This window comes from Crotalus tigris, unplaced genomic scaffold (assembly GCF_016545835.1).
Source record: "Crotalus tigris isolate CLP2741 ecotype Arizona unplaced genomic scaffold, ASM1654583v1 scf7180000017779.458999, whole genome shotgun sequence".
In the NCBI taxonomy this organism is placed as follows: domain Eukaryota; kingdom Metazoa; phylum Chordata; class Lepidosauria; order Squamata; family Viperidae; genus Crotalus; species Crotalus tigris.
The window spans coordinates 84,298-104,359 of NW_024096629.1; the positions used below are offsets into that span (position 1 = coordinate 84,298).

Consider the following 20,062-nt stretch of genomic DNA (forward strand, 5'->3'; position numbering starts at 1 on the left):
TGATGCGTTGGGAAATGAAAGGACTATATGTTAAAAAATCTTCATGGAGATTGACTGTCTCTATTGCATTGCTTTCTGAGCAGCGTTGTCCACAGGGAAAGTCATAAAAGTCAAAGGGCAGTCACAGCTATGTGATTGAAGCCCTACTTTTTTTTATGTGCATCACAGTTGCCCTTGTTTCTGAGGAAAGGCAAATAATGTCAAAGCTAAGCAGCTTCAGGGCCACTGGGACTGCAGGGAAGGATGGATTGGAATCCAAAATGTTGCCAGTGGCATCTAGATCAGAAATTAGTAGCCTGATAATTTTTTTATGCTGCCTTTTCCAAAACTGAATGACATTAGCTAAGCCGTTTTGAGGCAGGAAAGAATAAAATGATAACATGAGGTCAGAAAATAGACTTAACATAACATTTCATTTTAAATCAAACCATTCTAATATGAATAATTCTTTAATTTCTTATTTCTTCCACTTGTTTTTACCCAGCCATTTTAGATTGTATGCTTGATATTTTGGCTTTTGACTGTAAATATACTTTATTAATTTTATGCTTAACACAGTTAAAAAGAGATGTACTGGTTAAAACCTCAATTAGGGAGTCTGAGGTTCAAAATCTCTGCTTCATCATGGAGTTTATTAATCACTTGTCCTTAGTCCAACCTACCAAGATGTATTATGGGATAACATTAGAGGAATTCTCCTATATTATTACTGATTCTTTGTGAGACACATGGGTTATAAATCCAAATAAGTAAGCAAAGAAGCAAAAGTTGTTAAAATTATTGCAAAAAAATCCTGTATGATTCACTTTGTAACAACAGTCTACTTATTGAGCCCCATATCTCTCCTCTGCTAAGGGAGGTATATAGATTTACAGGACTGAATGTCATCAATATTCTGATTATGGTTATCTAAATTTGTGGATTTTTAAGAACAAATTGTTTTTAAAAATTTGAGAAAGAGCAAGAAGTACTTTCTTTTAGGTTTCTCTTCTGTCTTGCATATAATTCTTAGGGCTAAAAAGAAACCACTGTGCCTAAAAATACATCCCATGTTTTTAATCATTGCCTGGACTCTGCTACTAAGTCTAAGAGTCCATTATATATCCTCTTTTCCTTTCAGAGTGACATGTCGGCCCTGGGAACATCGGGTCTATTCTTCAAAGATGGCAAAAAACGTATTGATTACATTTTAGTCTACAAAAAATCCAGTCCTCAAATTGAGAAAAGAAGCACCTTTGAAAAGAATTTACGAGCAGAAGGATTAATGTTAGAAAGAGAGGTGGGTAGTGTTTTCTATTTGCTCAAAATGGCAGCTACTGTGAAGAAAACCCATTAGATGATTTGCCTTTTACTGAAGTGATTGCAGGATTAACTGGGGCTTACCTTCAAAGAAGGGTAGAGTAGAATGGGGGGAGGGTTAGGAAAATAGGCAGGTTGAGAGATAGTGTAAAAAGCAGGGAAGGGAAGGAGGAAAAAAGCAAATAAATATTTTGTAAAAAGAAGGAAAAGAGGGAAACTAGTAGTCCATGTGAAGAACTAAAAATAATTCTGTAAATGAGTATGGAAGAGTTTTGTTGATGGACTTCTTTAAGGAGAAACATGTACTGTTTGATCTGATCATACAGTATTTTTCTCAAATTGTTCAGAATCAACCAAACCTCTGAGGTAGTAAGTGAAAGGTGATTTTATAACTTCCTCTCCCATCTTGTTTGAAGGATTGTTCTGTAATTTATTAATAGTCAAAAAGATAACATGATTTTATGGGATAACATCTATGAAGCTTCTGAACAATTGTAATAACTCTGTTCTTTGATAAACTGCAATCCTAGCTAGATTACAGGAAAGCCAAAATTCCTCTCTTTTTTGACCAAAGAAGAATACATGCAGGATATTTATACTTTCCTTAGAATTATCTTTCAACAAGTCCAAGTAGACAGCTAAAAAAAAAAAAAAAAGACTGGTCTTAAATACCATATATCCATATAACTAACTGTGAACTTTTTTAGAGCAAAATTTTAAAAAATGCCACCTGGATCTAAAAGATTTGTGCTTTTTACATTGTTTCTTTTTTGCAGCCAGCTGTTACAAACAATGACATTATCTTTGTAAAAATCCATTGTCCTTGGGACACACTCTGCAAATATGCTGAAAGAATGAACATTAGGATGCCTTTCAGGTAACAATAAAATGCTTAATTTTGTCACTTGTTAAATTAAGAATATATTTTTCTATCAAGCACATTTGTTCATAGCTAACTTAATAGTAGTAAGTAGCACTAAGTAGCACTTAGACTTATATATCATCTCTCTGAGTGGTTTACAGAATCAGCATATTGCACCCAACAATCTGGGTCCTCATTTTACTGACCTCAGAAGAATGGAAGGCTGAGTCAGCCTTAAGCCCCATCAGGATTGAACTCCAAGATGTGGGCAGAGTTCATGTGCAATATTGCATTCTCACTACCATGCCACCAGGGCTCATTGACAAACACACTAAATTCTGCAAGGGATACTGTTGCTTCAGATATCCTTATGTTCAACCAGTCACTGGGGAATGGAATCTTGTCTGGGAAGTTTTTAATATAAGGAACAATCATGATTACTGGCACAATATTCCAGGGTTCATAGCACTGGGTATGGCTAGGAGAGGCAGAAGGTCCTCAGGAACCAACCTTCTCTATATTTCTGTCATGCAGAGCAGAACTAGTAAGTTAGGTGCACCATTTTCTTTTCTACTGCTTGCAGTCCAAATGCAAACAAACCTCCATCTTCAGTTTAGTATTTTTATTACAGCTAGCAAAAATATAAGATATTAGAGTAACCCAAAGTTTTTTGTCACAATTGCTCTGCTAATCCATTGTTGGTTCCATAAGCAATAGACAAAGTAAAAGCCAAAGTGAGTCCTTCTAGACATTGTGGTCACTCTCAAATGTACCTGTGCTATGTAATTTGGATTCATCCTTCTAATATGATGAATTTGTACAACTGATAGAGAAATTTATGCCGTTCATTTGCTTGTGTACATTTAGTACACTGAAAGCTGTCTTGAGGCACAAGTTTCCATAATTTTGAAATATTCAAAGCAGCTATAATTGGTTTAATACAAATTAATACCAATGGAGGATAAGTACACCTGCTGGCTCATAGGTTTTAATTGCAACCTTCGGTTATTTACTCCAGAGAAAAGGTCTTGAATTTAGTGGGGCCCTTCCAGAAATAAGTACATTATATCAATTGCCAGAAAATGATCCATTTGCTTTAAGAGAAAAATACAAATCAATTTCAGGGAATTATTACATTGCTCTTTAGCAATGCTACAAACAATCCACAATTTCCCTCATAATTAATTTCATTCAGGAAAAAAAATGTAAACGATGAGCAAGGAAAGATTAATAGTGGGTTTCGTTTTAGCAAGTTTTCCTATTGATCTTAATAAAGAACTTTGCTCAGAGTTTTTTCTTGCATAATGAAAGCATTAAAATGACATTTAATGACAAATCCTTTAGATCAACAGTCTCTAAACTTTGTGGCAAGTGGCGAGTTGGCAAGCATGTGCAAAAGTGTCTACCAGCATGGCATTCGTGCAGGTTGTGCTACACATGTACATGCACACACTCTGGCCAGCCATTCATGTGGTCCAATTCCAAATAGGCCACAGCCTGGCAGTGGGCTATAGCCTGGGGATTGGGACCCCTGCTTTAGATTTTAAGATTTAAAAACTGGTGGGATCTTCAGCAGAATCTGCTGCATGCACTACACTTTGGTATCCTTAAGTCTGCAACAAAACAAAGAGAATCAGAGTGGTATAGTATTTAAGAAGCTGTATTTAAGATTCAAATCCATCCTTGGCCACAAATACTCACTAATGAGTTGGGCCTGCTTCTATCTCTCAACCCAAGTAACTTCATAAGCTTTTTGTTATAGGGAGTTTTAAGCTCCTGTATGAAATGAAGAATATAAATCTAATCATAAATAATCCTGCTATGATGGAATTGAGGCCTTAAATTAGATTTGGGAGTTTCATGTGCAAATGTTGCCTAATAGTCCAGCACTTACCCATGTACTTCTGGCTCATGGATCTCTCTTCCGGTCTTGTCCAGTTACTCTGCTTAATTTGAGCTTTATCGTAGGCAACTCAGCAAACTGTAGTAGGGAAAGGCCATGGGGCCAGACAATGTTCTTTCTTCCAGTGTGTAATATTTAGAAGGGGATGGATTGGGGAAATGAAGTTACACTGAATCTGGACCAATTCCTGAAATTGACAAAAATGCTCCCCTTCTCTTTAAAAATGCCAAGCTGAGGGAAGAAACTACATGCAAATTAATCTAATTTTAATGACATTATTTTAAGCATAGGACTCCTTTGGGCATTGGTATAAGATTACTGCTGAATGCTGAAGAAGATCTAACAATTTTCCTGTCAGTGCTGCCCTTAATTTTAATTCAAAATGAATTAAAGATACTTTAACAACCTCTCAAACCTATATACTTTGACATGTGTTTGAGCCTTTGGGGTACTGAGCCTGAGCCAAATATTTAAAGATTCCCAACATATTGCAATTTTTCTTTTTGAACAACTCCTTCAGAGAACACTGAAAGACCAAAATGTAGGATTTTACAATTTCCAACCCAACATGCAGAATGTTTGGCTTTGCTCAACAACTAGCATTTGTAGATTAGCTGAGATCTAATTTTGTTATCTCGTGAGCATAACAAGGTTGCTTAATTGTCCTGCTTTCCAGGTATACCATCAATCTAATATAATATAGCTTTTCACTACTATGGATTACATTGCTTACCAATGAGAGAGGTACATACAGTCAGTGGTGGGATTCAAATATGTGAACAACTGGTTCTCTCTGTGGATGCGGCTTCTGGAAGTCCATTCTGGGCTGGGCAATAAAAAATTAGCTACCAGTTCTGCCAAAGTGGTGCGAACTGACTGAATCAAACCACTGCATACAGTATGTAAGATATATATACACACAGTTTGTACATATATGCACACAAAACTTCCCCACGCTTGCTCCTCTTCAACTGGAGAAGTTCTCTTTCTAATAATCATAGGGAGTATGCCAGTTAGATTATCACTGAGTAATTATTGAGTTTTACTATGAAAAATTGTTTCAATAGTATCATACCACTACTATGGAGCCAATCTGGTAATCTAATGGAGAGTTAGTAGGGAGCCTTAGTACCAGCTATCATGGGAAAGAAGGGCTACTGAGTGTCATTTTTAACTGACAACTATTATGTTGCCTACTCATGACTCATAAATCAAGTCACTCAGTCTTTGGGGAGGGGGAGGTAATGGTCATTTTTAGGTGTGATTTGTCTTTTAAAAAAATCTACAATTTGAATTCCACATGAATGCATCAATTTTCCCAACTAAATCAATACACATTTAAAAATGGAAAAAATAATACAAGGAAAAATTCCAACAGCATGAAGAGCCTATACAATTATTTTTCATGGCATGCCTTTATGTATTGTATTTCCAAAATGGTCCTCTTTGCATTTATTACCTCAAATAATATTGGAAGATATATAGATATATATATCATTCAGACTTTTTTGTAATCATTTAAGGATAATCGATACTAGTGCAAACAGAAGCATCTCTGCATCCAACTATCTACTGCCCATGACTTGTGTATACACTATTAGCTGATATTTTTGTTCATGCTATTTGTGTTAACAGTTCGATTTAAGTAGCTCGGTTTTTATCCATGCCATTGAGCTTCTGTCCACTTTCCTCTTGTAACCGTGTATGTTATGAAATTATGAAACTCTATATCTTGTATGTATTTCCTTCACCCTGATATGAAATTGTACTCTGATGATTTTTGCTGTTCTTTCAGGAAAAAATGTTATTACACTGACTGGAGGAGCAAAACCATGGGCAGGTTGGTGGGTGATGCATAGCTTTTAATTTTACCAGATAGTCATCCCATATATAATAAATCCATTCTAGCAGTTGTAAATTTATCACAATGGGTTTTGAGAAAGCTGATTGAATAATGGAGGCAGTAGAACTTAGACGCTTATTTATTTTCAGCTTTAAGCATGTGACTGACCTCACCAGAAATAAGATAATCCAGAGTATCTTCCAAAGCAGTGATTATGTTTTATTAGTAAATAACAATGAGGTTCAAATAAAAAAGGTATGAAGAAAATTGATCTTAAAATCTCTGAAGAGCCAGAAGATTGTAGAGCTTAAGTTTTGTATTGGTTCCTTTTCCTGTAGTACAAAATCTTCCAAAGAACATTTACCTTGAGGAACCTGGGGAAACTTGTATATTAGATTTCAGGTCATGTAACATATCCCTATTCATTGTTAGCCATTTCCCTGTGATATCAACAGCCACCATAGCCCATCACATTACATTTAGGAAGGAGATAGAAATATTGTCTCCTTTTAAGCTTTCTTCCTTGACTCCAATCCATGATTCCAATTGATGAGCTTTCATTAAGGCCCCTTCAGGTGAACATGACAAAGACACACTGAGATCATATATACTGAGCATATAATCTCATTGGTGGCATCTTGAATTGCATCTCCGCCCTGATAATGTTGTTGATGATGAGAGCCACTCTGGGAAATCAAAAACATTTAAAAACAAAGAATACAAAAACACAAAAACAAAAGACAAAAGAACAATAATGGCAAAGAAAACAAACTGAGAGAAGTAAAGAAAGAAAGTAAGGTAAGAAAGTGGTATCAGACATCCTGCTAAAGATCTAAATGAAGACCCAAACCTATAGGGACTTTTGAAAAATCAATAAGGTGGGAGTCCTTTGAATCTTGAATTGAAGATAACACAGGGAAACTGCACTCTGGTGTGGGAAGTCTCAATTATTGCTTTTAAATATAAACTGTTTAAAACCCTTTTTCGAATATTGGTATTTCCAATATTAACATAAATGTTTTATGAAGAATTTTTGCTCCATCCAGCTATTTGTTTGGTTTGTTTTTTTGTTTTGTTTTGTTTTGAAAAACTGTAATTTCTCATAGAATTTAGATAAGTTCTACTGCACTTCAATCAAAGAGGCACTGTTGGTGGGTTTTTGTTTTTGTTTTTCATGTAACAGAATGTGAAGTTGTCTTATTGTAAAGCCAATTTCTCCTGTGATAGATTTACTCCATATCAAAATTTAATTGGAAGGAAAAGCAACAAACAGAATGACACAATGATCCTAACTTTGTTTCAAAGTAATCATTTTGGATATTAAATTTTACCTTGTCTTTACTTCTGATATTGATTGAGTATCTAAGTAAAGTGAAGATAATGAGAGTAAGGTAATGATCTGAGTAGAATTTCTAGGAATATACATATTGTCAATATTCAGGATATTCCATATGTTAATTATTTTGTGTGAAAGCTATTGCTTTTCACATGCAGATATTAAATATTTGTAGATTATAGTTTTTATAGTAAAAATTTACAACTGCTTACTTCCTCTCCCCAATCATGCACATGCTTGCTTTGTATCAGATAGCTCTCCTATATTATATACATGTTTATACTTGCTTTAAATGATGTGAAATAAACCATTTTCTCTCAAGGGATTAAAGTCTAGGCAAGAATCACATTCAGGCTATATTAATAAAAATGACAATTTATATCCTAGGGAATTATTATGGTGAAAGTTGGAATTCAAAACAATGGATTTATAATCAGAATTATATATTTGTGTCTGTTTGTTACTTCTGTCTCTAAACTTTGGTTTCTTCCGTTAGACAAAATTCCCAAAGGGTAATCATAGTCAGCTAAACATCTTCAATTACATTAATACCAAAGCCACTTCCAACGAAGTTTTTCTGGGATGTAGGCTTTTCTTTGAAAAGAAAAAAAAGAACATTTACTTTTCACTTAGTAAGGAAAATAGGGGGGGGGAAGAAGCAATACAACCCATAACCCAATACACTACAGTATGCTACTATAGCAATAGCACTTAAGACTTATATACCACTTCAAGGTGCTTTACAGCACTATCTAAATGGTTTACAGAGTCAGCATATTGTCCCCTACAATCTGTGTCCTCCTTTTATTGACCTCGGAAGGATGGAAGGATGAGTCAATCTTGAGCCGGTCAGGACTGAAGGAATCAAACTCCAGGCAGTGTGAGCAGAGTTAGCCTGCAGTATTGCATTCTAATCACTGTGCCACCATGGCTCATATTAAATGAATATGTTTTTGGTTTTATTTTTGTCAGGTAAGACAACACATTTTTTTTCATACAGTCACGAAGAACTACCATATGTCTGAGAGCAAGCTTACTAAACATGTGGAATTGTATTGCACATTGTGAAATACGTTTTTCTGATGGCTTGTTCTCACATGCCCATGTAATTTTTTAAACAGCTTGGTGCATGCTCATAATACCATTTAAAAGCACAGAAACATCAGATCCTCTTTGTTTATGCTATCAAGGTAACCAAGAGACTTTCTAGGAGTCATATATGAAGATGTATACTAAATCTGACCAAAGACTTATGTAGTCCAGCATTCTCTTCAAATATCATTCTTTCATATTCTTATCATTCTCTTCCAGTGGCCAATCAAAAATCAACGAGCAATCTCTGAGCATGATAGCTTCTTTTCATCAGTCTCTCAATACAATGGGAGCCTGATGTCTCTGGTTTTGCTTATGAAGAATAGCCATCGTGATTAGCAGCCACTGATAACTTTCCCATTGTTCAGCTAACCAATATTTAAAGCTATCCAACTTGCTTGCTATTACCACAACACAGGATAAGAAATTCTATACAATAACTGTAGATTGTCAAGAACAGTCTTTTCTTCTGGGATCTTTCAGCCTTAAGCTTTCCTGAATAACTTCATTTTCTACAACTACTAGTATAGAAAAAAAATCCCATTCTTTTCTGGGAAATCCTTATCATAATCATCTTGGTTGTTGTTTTATACACTTTATCTTAGACTCTTTCTGGGGATTGGTGAAGAAGCACTACAGTCGTGCCATTAATTTGTAGAATGTCATGTTGATATGTGCAATTTTACTTTCAATTTTCTTCTTATTGATTCTGAAAATGGATTTTTTTTACAATATATAAGTTCCTTACCTATTCAAGGGCTGCTTCAATGAACTGAGCAATTTTTTTTTTCATAAAAGGATGTTGCTTCTTAAATTATATTTTAAAGGCACTGTGATACACAGATAAACTCCATCTAGATTAATAATTGTATTCCAGTAAAACAGTATTAAATCACACAATATCCTGTTTATTCCCAAATATTTTCCCCTAAGAGACCATCTTGGGAGGTTCACTTGCTGAACAGAAGTAAAAGAGCTTTCTCTGACAGCTACTCAGCCCTGATAATAGAAGTTACTGTAAATATCACTGGAGTTATTATATTGCTGTTGGTTACCTTGTCCTCTATGACTTTGTCAAACTTTGTTTGAGGTGATTCAGGTTGTTAGCAGTTAGTCTATGGAAATGACAATTCAGCATTATCATTGTGTCAATGCATCTTAAACTCTGATCAAATATTATTCTTTCATATTCTTATCAATTTGTAGTGATATGTTCTGACATAAACCTCATTTATAAAAAAAATTGCACCACAGTTTTAAAAAACAAATGCAAAGGCTTAAAATAGATTAATCTGAATGTTTATACACAATTATATCTATTTAACCATTGTAACCAAAGTTTATTTTGGCTTAACTGAAAGAATAATTCATCCATTTGCTGTTTGCACTCATTTCACATATGGCAACTATATAAAAGGATTTGCTTATCATTAGTAAAAAAAAATGATTTTATTGTTTTTAAGGTATTACATGAATATATACAAACTGTATTTTCCCTTTACATTTAAAATTGTAATTTTGCTTTTAAAACTAGACTATGTGCGAAAATGTCTATTTTTGTTAATTGAATGGATGACAGTGTAATAATGAAATGAAAAGCTAGAAAGTTGTAGAAGTTGGATAACAAGGTTCTTTATTTTCCTCTTTTTAGCAAAATTTTAAAAAAATATTTATGTACTAAAAAATATTTTTCAGATGCTCCTTGAAAATATAAAACCTTTGTAAATGTTGTGCTTTCAGCTTTATACAGCATTGGCAGTAACGTGTTGATGGGGTTTTGTGTAGTACACTCTGTAACAATATATACTGCTTCTTATATTTTAAGCCAGTCATATGCTCTTGTAAAAACCTTCAAAAGAGGGCACCAGTTTGACCAATGAATATAAACTGATACACTTCTAATTATTTTTTGAAGAAACATTGAGACCGTTAGCAGCCACCACTCACTTCTAGTTCTTCTGGGCAATGAAGGTGTAAATGTAGGAAGCAGTTATAAACAACTGCAATGGTTCCCATGGTAAAAATGTAATCATAATCTTCAATGACATTTTAACCAGAAAAGAATGCAACACTAAGTTCATTGAAGAAACCATGACTTCCCTATCATGAAAATTGCACTTGAAGGACATTCCTAGCTTCTATTTTTAGTATCTAGGACAAGCTATGACAATTTGTTAACTGCAGATTTTAAAGACCTCTTGCTTTTCTACATATATTATTATAATTATTATCAAAAAGTACTCGGAGATGTAGGTATCTTCTATCATTGATTCTTCAGTGGAATAACTTTCTCAGGCAAAATTAGTGCCCAGTCTGGGAATCCACACCCTTGTCACACAAACACAGTTCAGTAATGCACAGCATTTCTATAATACACAAGGTTGAGATAGGTCTTATTAGAGACTGACTGACTGAGCAGTAAGTAACAGCAGATAAGAATCAGAGCTACCAAAGCTTCAGGAACTAGGCCCCATTGTTGAGCATGAGAAGCCAGAACACAGCATCAATACTGGAGATCAAGGCCACCTTACCTGTAGTCACCCATCACCTGTTTACTGCCCTATCTCCCTGTGCTTGCCTTCTCCCTCTTAAAAAAAAACATCACCTGATCCTTGACTTCCCACCTCCAGATCAAAGAGCCCTATAACAGACTAGAATAAGATGATAATATTTCAAAATAATTGTCCTATTTGTTACCCAAGTGCTTCTGCAAAGCATTTGGCACCCAGAATCAAGTCAGCCAGCCTATGTTTCTAGCCTCCTCCTATACACTCAGATATCTTAGTCATATGCTTAATGGTCTCCTAAGGGATTTTGGGGAGGAGGTAGGTTTTTCCCCCCCCCACCCCGCCTGGACAAGTCCTTGCAGTTTTCTTGGCAACATGGTTTGCCTTCTTCCTAGAGCTAAGAAGCAGCGAAGGAGTGACTGGCTCAAGGTCACCCGTCTGACTTTCTGCCTAAAATGGGACTAGAACTCACATTCTCCCAGTTTCTAGCGTACTCATCATGGATTTCTTTCATTGGAACATGAATTATTGTATAAAATATTCCAGCAGGAAAAGCAGTCAAGCATCCTGTGAGTCCTGTGGATATAACATTAAATGTACGGATTTCTAGCACTTATTTTAACAGGATGTAGATTTTAAATAAAACTAAAATCTCTTTCAGAGTTAGACATTAAATGCATGAAAAAATAGGATCCTTTGTTATTATTACACATTTTATCTTTTCCAATGTTTTCTTGGCATATGCTCTCTCTCTCTCTCTCTCTCTCTCTCTCTCTCTCTCTCTCTCTCTCTCTCTCTCTCTCTCTCTCTCTCTCTCTCCCTCCCTCCTTCCCTCCCTCCCTCTCTCCCTCCCTCTCCCTTTCCCTCTCCCTCTCCCTCTCTCTGTCTCCTAAGCATTTATTAAGACTGGCAAAGTTTTAATGCCACAACTCCTTACCCATTTATATGCACTAATAAGCAGGTATATCAGTTAAAGCTTAGACTGCCAGATCTATTTAGCTGAACTGCCAAGGAGCATGTGATTAGCTGTAGAACCTCCCCAAATGTCTGTTAAGCATTAGAGGCATTTAGAATTTTTGGAGAAGACATTAAATTATGCCATCAATTTGGGGAAGCATGGACCTAGTCTCCTGAATAACCTCCCTTCCCTAAACTAACAGAGAATAATTTCATTTGCATTCTGTCCTTCTGCTACCATTACTGTCTTGTTCTATCTAACTAATATTATTCACAGGATTCCAGATATCTCATGACATTTGACCATGGATTCCCCTTCATGCTATTAAAGATAATTAGCTTTAATTTGAAACAGTAGCAGCAATGCTCTGGCACCACAAATAACAATCAGATACCATCTAAAGATCTTATCTTACATTTAACACTCCTTGGGATTCAGGAAGGGGCAAGGACATATTAAACTTCCTACTTCCCACTAACTCTAATTTCAATCCAGATTGGGATATTTTCTGTGTACAATGAACCAAATCATGAGAAGCTGGCATACAATGACATTCATTTGTTATACTTTATAGTTTAGTTCTCAGTAGAACACTGTTCAGTCCTTACATATATCACTTGGGGGAATCTTCCCCTAAACTGGGCTTCAAACAGATATGCGGTCTTAAACTCCAATCACTGGCCATACTGAAGTCCACACATCTGGAGGGCACCCAAACTGGAAAAGGCCATTTTAGAGCATTCCTACTGGCCATTTCCCTTCTTCTCCCCACCCTCATTAGAATTATGTTGTAAATTGTAGTTATGTTTATTGTTTCACCTTATAGACTTTCTATAGCTATCTCTTGTTTTGTTTTAGATGAAAAATAATTTTAAGAGACCATGTGATTGTTCCTTATTGATTTGAAGTCTAGCATTGTCCTTCCATTATCCATTTCAGCATGTCACATATATAATGAAAGGTATAAAAGACATAAGATAATAAAATGTGGCTTCTTTTCCCCAGTTTCCAGAGGAATATGAGGGAATTGAAAAGCTGGTTGCCCAGAAATCCAATGAAACTTGATAAAGAAGCACTTCCTGATCTGGAAGAAACAGATTGCTACACAGCTCCTTTCAGCAGAGCACGTATTCATCAGTATGTGGTGAATTTAAAATATATTCATAGAGACCAGCAATAATGTTTCAATTTTTTCTCTCAGGGGTTAGCATAACAACATTCACCATTAAGAAATGCAATGTTCAAACTGAATGGAAAACATATTCCAAAAAATGCTGGAGTCTATATTCAACAATAAGTTACAGAAGGATTTTCAGCTGCATTGATCAGAAGCTGGTTCCACTCAACTAAAGTTGACTTTCTTAAATCATATTCATAATAGCTCCTTTGAACTCATAATTATTTTAAGATGTTCTCTGTAATTGCTTCTTTGCATGGTGGCTTATTTCAAGTAACTATTTCAAGTTCTCTGAACAATGCATTTTTTTCTCATTTGATTATATTTGATCCTTTTATTGTAACAACTTCAAAACAGCTTCAAAATAGCACAAATAAAATTTAAAATGTCAATATGTTTGAAATTTCATAAAATTTTATTCATTATGATATATATTTTATGCTGATATAGCGACAGCTGTTTCCAACATTAATTGATATTATCTTCTTCAACAGTTTTACAATAAACAACAAAGACAGCTTCTTCAGCAACTCTACAAGGAGTAGGATAGTACACCATATGTTACAGAGAACGAAGTATGAAGATGGAAAACCAAAAATGGGTACAAATTCATTTTAATATAGCAATGCAGGTGTTGGAATTCTTGTTACTAATTCAATTCTTCCAGTAAAAAATTTTTAGACAATAATGTAAATCCAAGCTATTGATGATTCAAACTGGGACAATAGTGGCAGTTACCAAAATCAGGACTATTTCTGTGTGAGATAGGAAAGAAAAGCTCTTTGTTGTTAATTGTGAAGTCATATCTGACCCATCGCAACCCCATGGACAATGTTCCTCCCGGTCTTCCTGTCCTCTACCATCTTCTGGAGTCCATTTAAGTTCACGCCTACTGCTTCAGTGACTCCATCCAGCCACCTCATTCTCTGTTGTCCCCTTCTTCTATTGCCCTCAATCTTTCCCAGAATTAGGCCCTTCTCCAGTGAGTCCTTCCTTCTCATTAGGTGACCAAAGTATTTGAGTTTCAACTTCAGGATCTGGCCTTCTAAAAAGGAGTCGGGGTGATCTCTTCTAGGACTGACCGGTTTGAACACCTTGCAGTCCAAGGGACTCGTAGTAGTCTTCTCCAGCACCATAGTTCAAATGCGTCAATTCTTTGTCGCTCAGCCTTTCTTATGGTCCATCTTTCACATCTATATATTGCAACTGGGAAAACCATGGCCTTGACTATACGCACTTTTGTTGGCAGGGTGATGCCTCTGCTTTTTAGTATGCTGTCTAGATTTGCCATAGCTTTCCTCCCCAGGAGCAAGCATCTTTTAATTTCTTGGCTGCAGTCCCCATCTGAGGTGATCTTGGAGCCCAGGAAAATAAAATCCATCACTACCTCCATTTTGTCCCCATCTATTTGCCAGGAATTGAGAGGCCAAATGCCATGATTTTGGTTTTCTTAATGTTGAGTTTCAAAGAAAAGATCTACAGGCTACAATACTACAATATCCTCACTCCTGATTGACTTTGACTTGTCCATGTTTTTTATTATTTACTGTTAATGGAACAGAATATGAAGATTCATTATTTATTTATTGAAGTTATATTATGGTAAAATCTCATGACTCTCAGCTGTTTACAAAGATACGCAAAATAATTAAAACATCCCCAATAGTATGATTAAAACAAATTAAACTAAATAACAAAACCATACAATTAACAAACTACAACAAGTAAAAGATGGTACAGTAGTTGAGCATCATTAGAATGCTGTCTTGCTGTCCTCTATTTTTTTAACAAACCATTAAGCCATTAAGGAAGGACCTAGCTTCATTTTCATAGGAACCTCATTCCACAGCACCAGTATTACTATTGAGAAGCAGGATTTTTTAGCTTTGGTTTTTCTAATCTCCATGAAGTGTGGAGCTAAGAAGAATTTTTCTCATTCAGTGCTTTAGTAGGTAATAGTAATACAGGTTGAAGAAGACATTCCTTCATGTACACCAGCATGGTTTCAGGCTTGTCTCTTCTGCCCAACCTAGCATATTAGTATTCAGTCCCATTATCTAAGGAGTACAGGCCCACTACCATCTTTTGCTTCCAATTCAAGGTGCTGATTTTAACCTTTAAAGTTCTTCATGATATAGGATTGACCTATATGAGGGACTGTATCTCCTTGGTTACATCAGCCCACCCCATTAAATATGAGACGAGAGAAGCCATGGTGCAGGTCCATCAGCTAGGTTATATATTTGGTGGGTCCTGGTAAACTTGAATTCTCTGTATTATTGCCCAGATTATGAAACATTCCTCCCCCAAAATAAGCTTTGCTCCATCCCCTTTGAGATTCCAGAAGCCCCTTGGCTATGTCATCAGGCCCGGGGTGCCAGAGAACTAGAAATATGCTCAGATGGCCCCATTGTTGAGATGGTTATTTTTATTGTCTCTTTGTAAAGGGGTATGTATGTTTGTTTTAGTTTATACTATTTATTTATTAATATAGATTTTTACATATGTCATTTTTTTTATATTTGTGGGTTTTATCTATTCTTGTACACTGCCCAGAGTCACTTTTTGATGAGATCAGCTGTTATAAAAACTTGATAAATAAATCTTTCCCTGATCTTGGCATTAAGCCTCCTGAAAGACCTGATATCTAATTAAGCAGATTTTGAACATGGAGGTATCACCAGTCTTGGCCAAGTTTCAGTAATGGGTGCCAGATATGCAGACTTATCCACTATCAGGCCATGCATGAAAATGACCTTATTGCAAACAGGCCTTGCATTCACTATCAGAACCAGATTCTCTAGCAATCTGGCCACCTGATCTTAAATTGGAGTCTATAATTTGGAAGTTGTAATTGCCACTGTTTTTGAAGCATCCTTTCCCTGTAATGGCACAAGTGATGCTCTGTGACAAATCTCCCTTGGCCCAATACTATGGCTACACTCAATCCATCCTGCCAGAAATGAGTAGCCCTTCCCCTCTTTTTTAGCCATTCAGGATTTATCACCACCATCCCATTCTCTATTCCTCTACTTCTTCTAGCACAGTGTTTCTCAATCTTGACAATTTTAAGGTATGTGGACTTCAACTCCCAGAAGCAATGCTGGCTGTGGAATTCTGGGAGTTGAAGTCTACATGCCTTAAAATTGTCAAGGTTGAGAAACACTGTTCTAGCACCTTAGCAACCTTACTTGCTGAAAACATCAATGATTTCATCCTTTTCTATATGAGCAGTGGACCACCATATTTAACAAAATAGTCACTATTAGCCAAGAAACAACCATAGTTGGGAGACTAAGGGAGAGCTCTTTGCCTAATGCCAACATGAGCAAAAAGAAAAGTTCATATATTATAATAAGAAGCCAATACAAATGCTTAGCAACTAATAAAAATGTTTTATTTTTAAAATGTTTAAAGAAGCAAGCTATTGCACAAGGTTGGGATCCATGACACTTCCAAAAAAGTATTGCTCTCTAAACCATGTTTAAATATCCCAAATTGTTTCTCCTCACTGCTTTTGAGGCCAAATAGAAGTTACAAAAACAGTGTCTAATAAGGCTCTTTGATTTCCTCTGTAAAACATTATGTCTGGAAGTAAAAACAGAGAGAAAGAGCACTTAGATAAAAATGATTCTATGGCTATAAGTTACAACTTACCAAATTCTCCCTCCAACCTTTCCCTACTTGTTGCTTCCTTTTTATGAAAAGCTTGCCTCAGAACAGCCCATTCCATTTTGCAAAAGAAAATGGAAACCAAGTTTCACATTGAGGGAATTTCTCATCAGTTTAATTCTGAGAAAATTCCAAATAGATCCAAGGTAATCTACCTTCTCTTTTGATGATGAAGCTCTGTGAGAAGTAGATGTTCTCCACTGTACTTCTACTACAGGTAGATATCATAAAAGTTAACATCAAGAGAGCTTGTTGTGCCATGCATTCCTAGCAATGTTGCATTTGATCCTTGACTGATATTCTATTGTAAGGCAGAATTCACCAAACCTTAGAATGTGAATGGTGTTTTTAGGCTTGGTGAGACAGATTAATTTTATTTCACTTATGTTTCAAGACATGTTAAAACACACCTACTCAACAACTATGAATTATTTTTCTTTGCATCTGGCCATCTGCCAGTATAATCAGACATAAAACCCATAAATGGATCAGTGCTGTGCTTGAAAACCTAATCTCAGTCATAATAATGAGCAGAAGGCTGGTCCTTATATAGGACAGAAAACTGTGATGGCTTACTGTAGAATAATTTTGCTGAAAAACCTTGAGATAACAAGGACTCAAATCACACTCCTTAGCTAATGTGATTTCAAAGTTGAAACAGGGTCATATCTGTATTTTTCTTTTTATTAATGTTTAAAGAAAATTGTTTGGTACTTACTTATTTTAATATTGATGTTTCTTATCTTTAACATTTCAAATATTTGTAACATGTCCTCTTTTTTTAGGCATCAACAGACTCCTCAGCAATGGAACATATGAAGCTGCATTTCCACCTCATGAGGTAGTTTAAGTAGCAGTGCTTTAAGTATGATATACCTGTGCTCAATTTGCCTTATCCTCCTGGATCCTGTGTAACATTTAAGTTTATGTTGAGTATTTCTGTTTCTCGTTTCTATAAGGTTTCTTTGAGTGTCTTTTTTTTTTCAGCATTGATAATATGTCTGATGTTATTGTACAGCAATTACTGTAAGGCTTCTCTGAAAGTTATTTTTTCCCTGACAATGAAAACATGTCTGATGCTATTGTGCAGTTTTTCTCGGTATTAGAGATTTTTCATTGCCTGGCAGTAAGCCTTATCTGATGCTTATTTACTCAGAAACAAGGTACAGTGGGATTTATTCTGTACCAATATAAAAAAGGTTTCAGCCTAAAATATAGAGCTAGTTCCTGTGCTATTTTGAAACTCTTTCTTGAAAAACAATAAAGCCATAATTCATAGAAGCTGTCTTATACTCATTCTTCCCCTTGAGAGACCAAATTTTAAATTTCTGGATCATACATTTATGGTTGACATTTTGGATTCTAAAGAATTGTTGCTGATTCCTTTATCTGTATTAAATGACTGCTGTGTGTTTTAGAGAGAGAGAGAGAGAGAGAGAGAGAGAGAGAGAGAGAGAGAGAGAGAGAGAGAGAGAGAGAGAGAGAGAGAGAGAGACGGGGAGAGGGGGAGAGATTTAATATGTGTTCTGAAGTCAGAACATAAATTCAGTTTTGGTGCAGACAGCTGAATAGAATGCAGCCTGAAGTATACTTTAAGTATATATTACAGAGAAATAGAGGGGAAATTCTTGAAAAGTGGTTTGATGCAGTCCAATCAAGAAAACATTCCTCAATGCCCTTACAGGTCCTATTTACAATGTTTGGCTGAAGGCCCACTGCCTTGTCATCTTGTCATGACAATGTGGAAGAAGATTGTCTCAGCAAAACAGGACACTTTCTACCATGTTGCAAACTAATTCCTTCCTATAAAGCTGACAATAAACCTGAATTGCAATGAGATGACATGCTGTAGCATGTACTTCAATCAGACATTTGATGTATACACAGCTTCGGTGTTAGCCTGTGTAAGATTACGACAACAATCACAGCAGGAGCACTATTATTGTATTGCACACACAATCTTCTGTCTCTTATGATCAATAGAAAGTGAAAGGGCTTACACACAAACATAAAAATATAGCAGGAAATTTCCCCTGAATGGTGGTGATTTCCAACTTATTTTCAAGACTATTCACTAAACTAGATTTTCTAGTATTTTCTGTATTCTGTGGAACTCTGGGGCTCCCCAAGAACATAAATACACATATAACTTTTATGTATCCTCCCATTTTTCAACCAATTCTGGGTGCTTCCCAAACATGAGTCCCAGGAGAAACTAAGGGCAAAAAGAAGATGAAAGAAAGTTCATGAAAGTGCAGCAGTTTTCACTCACTAGAGCTCTTCACCAATGATTCTAGGATTCCTTTATTCAATCACTTGAAATGAATGTCACAGTCGTAGAAAGTTTGAAAACTCCTATTTTATATAGGTACTTTCTATTAGTGTTATGTTATCAAGTGATGCATTTATTTATTCCATGTTTATACTGCTGCAAATTATATATATATATATATATATATATATATATATATATATATATATATATATATATATATATATATATATATATGGTAAAAAGATAAAATGAACACCAGGGTGATAAAAACTGTAAAAGTTTTTAATTAATTAAAACTATAAAAGTTCAATTAAAATGCGCCAAGCTTTCGCCGTCACCTGCCGGCATCCTCAGGGCTAGCGCGCCAGAAAATGAGAGAGTCCTTTATAGGCGTGTCAAGGTTTGCGCCCGGCTCCTTGATCTCGTTATCGGGCCTGATTGATTCAATTGCGTACAGTTAACCTGTTCTTCCTTGTTCTTTTTGGTTACGTGTTTATCCTCATCCACCCTTATTTCTCTTAACCCTGGGGTGGATGAGTGACAACTCCAGCTGTTTCGGTTGTCTTTATATTCTAACTTCCCCCCAGGTTCAGGTGGTAATACACATTCCACATTCCTTTCACAGCCATATCCTGTCAAGTTGTTCTTTTTAAAGTAACTTCCCCTTCTGATTCCAATACTTTCATTTTTAGTGCACTTGTCATCCGGGTGGTCCTGCAAGCTGTTAAGAGTCAAATACGACATGCGGGTGGCAGTCCGGGGTGCGGATTGCTCAGCCGGGTGAGGGGGCTGTTTCCTAATCACCGCTATACCCAGCTGTCTTGCGTGCGTCCTACTTCGGGTACTCGGTCCGGGGGGGGAGCGGTAACCAGGTCACGCTCCTTCTGGTTGTCATAATGCTCCTCTTCAGCTCTCCCTTTTTCTGCGTTGCTAATGTCCATGTGTATTCCATGGGAGTCTTCGGGATCGTCGGGCGGGGGGTGCGATGATTCGATCTCTCGCACCCCACCGCTCTCCGATCCTCTCTCCTCCTCTTTGGCAGTGCTCGGGAGTTCGTCATTGGTTGCATCGTGTAATCTACTCCCCCTGGATCCGGTCATCCTGGCTGCACGAAAGGGTCCTCTCCTCAGAGCCAAGA

General features: G+C 36.2%; 1 protein-coding gene across 6 annotated transcripts in view; it reads left to right on the forward strand.

Annotated features, from left to right (window-relative positions):
• The window catches only part of ANO3 (anoctamin 3), a 175,081-nt gene that overhangs the window by 78,139 nt on the left and 76,880 nt on the right, over positions 1–20,062 (forward strand). For 4 of the 6 annotated variants that reach the window (XM_039342220.1, XM_039342221.1, XM_039342223.1 and 1 more), the window contains 6 exons: positions 1,121–1,279; positions 2,076–2,176; positions 5,860–5,904; positions 12,806–12,937; positions 13,472–13,578; positions 17,435–17,490. In XM_039342220.1, coding sequence (XP_039198154.1) covers positions 1,121–1,279; positions 2,076–2,176; positions 5,860–5,904; positions 12,806–12,937; positions 13,472–13,578; positions 17,435–17,490 — 600 coding nt within the window. The remainder of the gene's footprint in view (positions 1–1,120; positions 1,280–2,075; positions 2,177–5,859; positions 5,905–12,805; positions 12,938–13,471; positions 13,579–17,434; positions 17,491–20,062) is intronic. The other 2 variants (XM_039342222.1, XM_039342224.1) reach the window with 1 other exon arrangement.